Source organism: Etheostoma spectabile, chromosome 4 (assembly GCF_008692095.1).
Source record: "Etheostoma spectabile isolate EspeVRDwgs_2016 chromosome 4, UIUC_Espe_1.0, whole genome shotgun sequence".
Lineage (NCBI taxonomy): Eukaryota > Metazoa > Chordata > Actinopteri > Perciformes > Percidae > Etheostoma > Etheostoma spectabile.
In genome coordinates this window covers 36,771,177-36,776,840 of record NC_045736.1, presented here as the reverse complement: position 1 = coordinate 36,776,840, position 5,664 = coordinate 36,771,177, and the positions used below count along the sequence as shown (strand labels likewise).

Below are 5,664 nucleotides of genomic sequence, written 5' to 3'. Positions count from 1 at the left end.
TTACCAAGATACTATATTACCAAGATACTATATTGCAATATTTGTGTCGCAATACTATATTATCACGATGCTTGTGTCGTGATACTATTATTATTACAATTACTGATACTGCTGTACTCACCAGTACTACTACAACTTCTACTACACTGCTGATGCATTAAATAAATTAAAAGCAGGGCTCGAAAGTAACGGTTGCCCTTGGCAACCAGATTGAGTCCATTGGCAACCATTTTGTGGCCTCTGGTTGCCCCTTTTAGGCAACCACCTGTTATTTTTATATTTATATTAATACAAAAACAAATCAAAACTTTCAAAACTGGAAAATCCTATTTCAAAATGAGTCATTTATTTGGTTTCCTCCATAAAGTTTAAACACTACGTTTGTGCGCAACACAACATTTCAGCTGTTGTGCTTTCTACACCGATCCGATAATTGATCCGATCCGGGACTCCAAACTGGGATCCGAACCGGGAGTTTTGTGATCCAGCGCCCCTATTTGAGAGGGATGGGAAACTATATTGCAAGCCATTATCTCATTGTTTTATTATTAATATGTGCGGTATAGTTACGTAAGAAAGGAATTGCTCCAAATATAGGCAGTTCAAAACATGGCAACCGTATCGTCAATTTCGGCAACCAAAAGCTCATGCCTGGTTGCCAAGCCAACAACCACTTTAAAAAGTTTAAAGGCGTTGAAACATGAAACGTGTTTTCTTCCTGCAGGACTCGTCTCGCTCTGCTCGGCCTTAACGACTGCGTCCTCCTGGAAGGTAACCATGACGACGACTCTCTGACGGACAGACACGGCTGCCCCGCCTACGTCAGCCCCGAGCTGCTGACCAATGGGAACAGGTCTTATTCGGGCCGTGCCGCAGACATCTGGAGCCTGGGTGTGTCTCTGTACACCATGCTGATTGGACGATATCCGTTTCAGGACACGCAGCCCGCCGCCCTATTCGCCAAGATCCGCCGCGGGGCCTTCAGCCTGCCTGATTGGTTGTCACCGCAAGCCAAGTGTCTGATTGGCTGCATGCTGAGGAAGTCGCCCACAGAGAGACTGACGGCGACAGAGCTTCTCATGCACCCGTGGCTGACCAATCCCAGCGTGCCACATCACAATAAGCACAAAACGCATCAAAGCTCACACAAAACACTACCGAATAAACAAGAGGACAATGACCAGGTGGTGCCAACATGGACAGAAAAACACTAACACACACATTTGTGCTTCTATACTTGTGAGGACCCACATTGATATAGCGCATCCCTTTAGCCCCTAACCCTCACCTTAACTGATATACTCCAACCCTTTACCAAACTTTACCTAAACACACCCTCACACACACAGTCTGATCCTGGTTGACTTGACCCAACCCTCAGGTGCCTTCCTCTCACTGCGTCTCAATATGTATAAATGAATGGGTTCAACTCGCAAAGTGGATCATGTCCCACTTGCCTTCAGTATTAAACTAAGAACTCATTATTGACATCCCACAAGGGGGATTCGATTGATCCACTTCACACCTGGTTACATAATCTTTTCTGATCTAAAGCTATAGTGCATAGTTTCTGCTGACCCCATGAGGAATTCTAAGTAATGACAACAATGCCACATGACATACCGATTTGATCACGCACGCACCCCCACACAGTTGCTAGCAGCCACAGAGGACCCGGAGGATTAAAAAAAACATGATTACCCTTCAGAAGAAGGCATTATCTAGAATGAATGTAATGGTCGTTCATTAATATTAAGAAGTTACGCACTAAAGCTTTAAGAAGTTGATGAAGACTGAACACACTGGTTTTAAAGTGGACTTTGAAGTAAGCGGAGCATATTATGGGACACCGCTATTAGTTTACACCTCTTGGTTGCTCCCTAGAATTATAAGAGAAGGATGGGTCACTGTTGGAAAGTCACCATCTTTCTGAAAAACTGAAGTATAAATTCAGCTTCGGCCAGACTTTAAAATATCAATGTGTCCCATCTCTTTCTGAGGATTTTGATGGAAGCAGAGAGCAGCCATAATCGCTGAAAATAGTTAGCAGTTATCTAGAAAAATCTATTTAATCATATTAGATATAAAATTATTTATTTCCTTGAGACATAACTTCTAATTTCCCTGGATGTCAAACATAAATAAACAATAATTACATTGAAGCCGGTTTATTCTGGGACGCCAGTCTTATTCTGGAGGACTAAGTGACAAAAGTGGCTCTGGATCAATTATCATCCCAAAAATAAGAGCACAATAAATATGTGATCATGAGAAAACTATTTTTGATTTTCTAACACAATAGCATGTTACATTTCAGGATAAAATGATCTTAAATCAGCACCTTGTGTTAAATCAGAATAAGACCTGCAGCCAGCCAATAGGATGCCTTCTACTGAATGTGTCACTAAGACCTCAGTTACAGCTGGAGAATAAAAAGGGGTTTCCATAAACTGTTTTTTCTTGGTTTCAATTAAGGAAATATTTTATTACTGGTGTTAATACTGCTGTATTCTGAACAGTGCAGGCAGTATAAAGCCTGTCTGTATTTTGTTGGTTGTGATTAAAATGTTTGAGATTTGAGAACTGTCTTCAGTGTGTTTTTCCACTGTGTTAACATCTATAAAGAAGGCTGATCGCTCTAAAATCTCACTACAGTTAACGTTCAATGTACTTTCTGATAGGAGAAGTAAAATCTCCATCATACTGAACTGCCACAGTAGCTACAGAAGGAATAAAGTTTCATGTATTGTAATAACTTGAACTAAATATGCATTTAAATAGTAAAGAAATACATCATTGACAAATAGTAATTCTATTATCTCATGTTAAATTATTTGTTGAATGAAATACTGGATATACACAGACCTAGTATCTAGTGCAAAACAATGTATTGACGTATTAAATAAAGGTAATTCATAATTATAATTTAATAATTTATACTGTTTATTAATTACAATTAATACTATACTATTACTAATTACTACTTACTATTACTATTATTATACACTACACACAGGCCTGGAATACACACACACACATGCTCAGGTCCTATATATGCACTAATGGAGAGATGTCAGAGTGGGGGGGCTGCCTGAGCACCCTGAGCGGCTGAGGGGGGTTTGGTGCTTTGCTCAAGAGCACCTTGGCAGTGCCCAGGAGGTGAAGTGGCATCTCTTCAGCTACCAGTCCACACTCCGTACAGGGACAGGAACCAGAGACCCTCCAGTTCCCATCTCAATTCCCTACGGACTGAGCTACTGCCCCCCCCCCCCCCCCCCCCCCCCGGTATGAATCATAGAGGAAGTAACAGCAGCCCAACTGTTAAAGAAGCGTACAGACAAAAAGAAAGAAACGAGATACAGAACATGAACTGACTGCAGCAGTTTGTCTCACCTTCATGTTTTATTGTTAAATCGCATCAGACAGCAGAATTAGTCCACTTCCGTCAGGCTTTCCTCTTAGCCTTCATTTCCCTCCAACATCCATTTCCGTCTCTGTTCTGTCCACATCTCCATCTGTAATATTAAATCCAGTCTGCAAACTGTCCCTCGTGTCTCCTCATTGGTCACTGGAGGAGTCGGCGGCCACGGCCAATCAGGAGCCAGTTTCAGTGTCCATGTCATCAGTGTCGTCGCCCTCCGAGCGACAGATCTCCTCCAACGCCAGCTCTGACAGACAGGAAGCAGAAAACAGGAGTCTGTCAAACATATGTGGACACCTGAACATTTCCTGTAAGGTGTCAAAGGTATTTCTTCTGTAGAGCTTATAACTAAACTGAATGATGAAACTAGGGGTGCCGTATAATGCAGTTCATGAAACTACATGTGGAAATCTCAAGAATATAAAAAAATATTGTGACATTTACACTATGATTATATACAGCAACAGCACTCATGGCTAAAAGAGAAAACACACCAATACCGACCTGGTTAAGTAAATGACGTATCAGCCGATGTGATTGACACATTATATTCAGTTTCACTTTTTGCAAGTTGAGAAAAGTAGAGTAAGATGGTAGAGTCAAATGGCTCAACCATCTTAATCAGGGGAGGTTGTGTGAGAAAAATGTGTGTTAGGCATATACAGTACCAAAAGTGTTAGGTCATCCCAGTTAACTTACAGGTGTTACTGACAAGCATCTACCAACGTCTAAAGAATGCTAATAACTAGACAGAGCCTGACAGGAGAGACGTGACCTACAAGCTCCACAAATGTGGGATTTCTATTCTGCTTTGATGGATTTTTCATGTTTTACCTTTACAAGACAAAAAGCTTCCGGGTTACTTTGATCAAAATGAAAGCTTACTGCTAGCGGTCATTCTCGCATTGTTGGACACACCTGACAACAACCGGGTAACGCTGGAGTTACAAGATGAACATTTCCAGCTGCAAACTATTGGTTCAGCATTTAACTTCACGAACCATTGTGCGAGTGTACATTTATATGTGTGTGCGTGTGTGTGTGCTTGTGTGTGTGTGTGTGTGTGTGTGTGTGTGTGTGTGTGTGTGTGTGTGTGTGTGTGTGTGTGTGTGTGTGTGTGTGTGTGTGTGTGTGTGTGTGTGTGTGTGTGTACCCTCGCTCTCGCTCAGGTTGGGGATCCTCCTCAGCGCGTCTCGTACAGCGGGGATCACCTGGTCGTACATGTGCAGCAGCGGCCTGCAGCTCTCGGAGAAGCTGCCGTGATGCAGCAGCAGCCAGTGCAGCAGCAGCAGACACTCCCTGAGCAGCGATGCCGCCGGGCCACGCCACCATCGCAACGAGGGGGCGGGGCCCTTCTGTGAGGGTGGGGCCGGGCCTGAAAGAAAGGTTAAAAAAATAAATAAAACCTCTGAGTGGTAGTTGAATATTTTGAACAGTTTTCGCGACTCAGGATGAATACTTGTATTTTAAATCTGATGTGGGACTGACCAGTTGAGTCCGTGGGATCCTGCGAACCACGAAGATCCAACCACTGACGGTGGAAAACAATCACCACCGTTTGAACCAACTGTGAGAGAGCGAGATAAGAGGCTTATGTAGAAACGTACAACCCAATGTTTAGTGTCATTATTTAAAGTAGGGGTGCATGCTACATAGACTTAATATCGTGATCGCAACATCACGTTGCGGAATATGATATCGATATGATATCTTTTGTGGAGCGATGCGTCCCGTCCGTTGACAGTGTGGCAGAGTAAATGAAGAAATAGATAGAGACAACAAAATCTCAAACAAATCATGAGTGCATGATACTATCCCAAACAAAAATCTGTTAATACACCAGAGCTAGCCAAACAAGCCTCAGTAGCGAGTGGTTTGGCTAGTGGCACAAAGTACGACGAGAACTCGAAGAGACATACCGAGATTACCAGTGCTTTAACGTATATTATAATCTTCATTCACGACTGACCTGTGGTCCAGATAGATAGATAGATAGATATTTATTGGTCCCAAAAAATGGGAAATTATAGTGTTACAATATCAGTCACACAGCACAGAATATAAATATAAATGAAACACTAGGATACAATATACATAAGCTGCACTACAAAACCGTATTTAAGTCTCACTGTGGAATATATTGTTGAATCTATGAATAGTGTTATGATGTGTTTTCCCATAATTTTTGTAATTTCACATACTGTACAGTCCCTGACTTGAAGGACTGCATCCATGCGGTTTGG

General features: G+C 42.2%; 2 protein-coding genes and 1 long non-coding RNA gene across 3 annotated transcripts in view; 2 read left to right on the top strand and 1 right to left on the bottom strand.

Annotated features, from left to right (window-relative positions):
• The window catches only part of trib3 (tribbles pseudokinase 3), a 6,773-nt gene extending 5,089 nt beyond the window's left edge, over positions 1-1,684 (top strand). The window contains exon 4 of the mRNA XM_032514803.1: positions 725-1,684. Coding sequence (XP_032370694.1) covers positions 725-1,214 — 490 coding nt within the window. The 3' untranslated portion in view covers positions 1,215-1,684. The remainder of the gene's footprint in view (positions 1-724) is intronic.
• LOC116688646 (uncharacterized) overlaps positions 1-2,581 on the top strand; it is a 16,674-nt gene extending 14,093 nt beyond the window's left edge. Inside the window, exon 2 of the long non-coding RNA XR_004331817.1 lies at positions 1,350-2,581. This is a non-coding gene — a long non-coding RNA (uncharacterized LOC116688646). The remainder of the gene's footprint in view (positions 1-1,349) is intronic.
• An 801-nt stretch (positions 2,582-3,382) lies between these two features.
• Positions 3,383-5,664, bottom strand: part of atrip (ATR interacting protein) — a 16,518-nt gene continuing 14,236 nt past the window's right edge. Inside the window, exons 16-18 of the mRNA XM_032514813.1 lie at positions 4,910-4,988; positions 4,575-4,796; positions 3,383-3,668 (exon numbers count right to left, since the gene is read on the bottom strand). Of these exons, the coding sequence (XP_032370704.1) occupies positions 3,595-3,668; positions 4,575-4,796; positions 4,910-4,988 (375 nt within the window). The 3' untranslated portion in view covers positions 3,383-3,594. The remainder of the gene's footprint in view (positions 3,669-4,574; positions 4,797-4,909; positions 4,989-5,664) is intronic.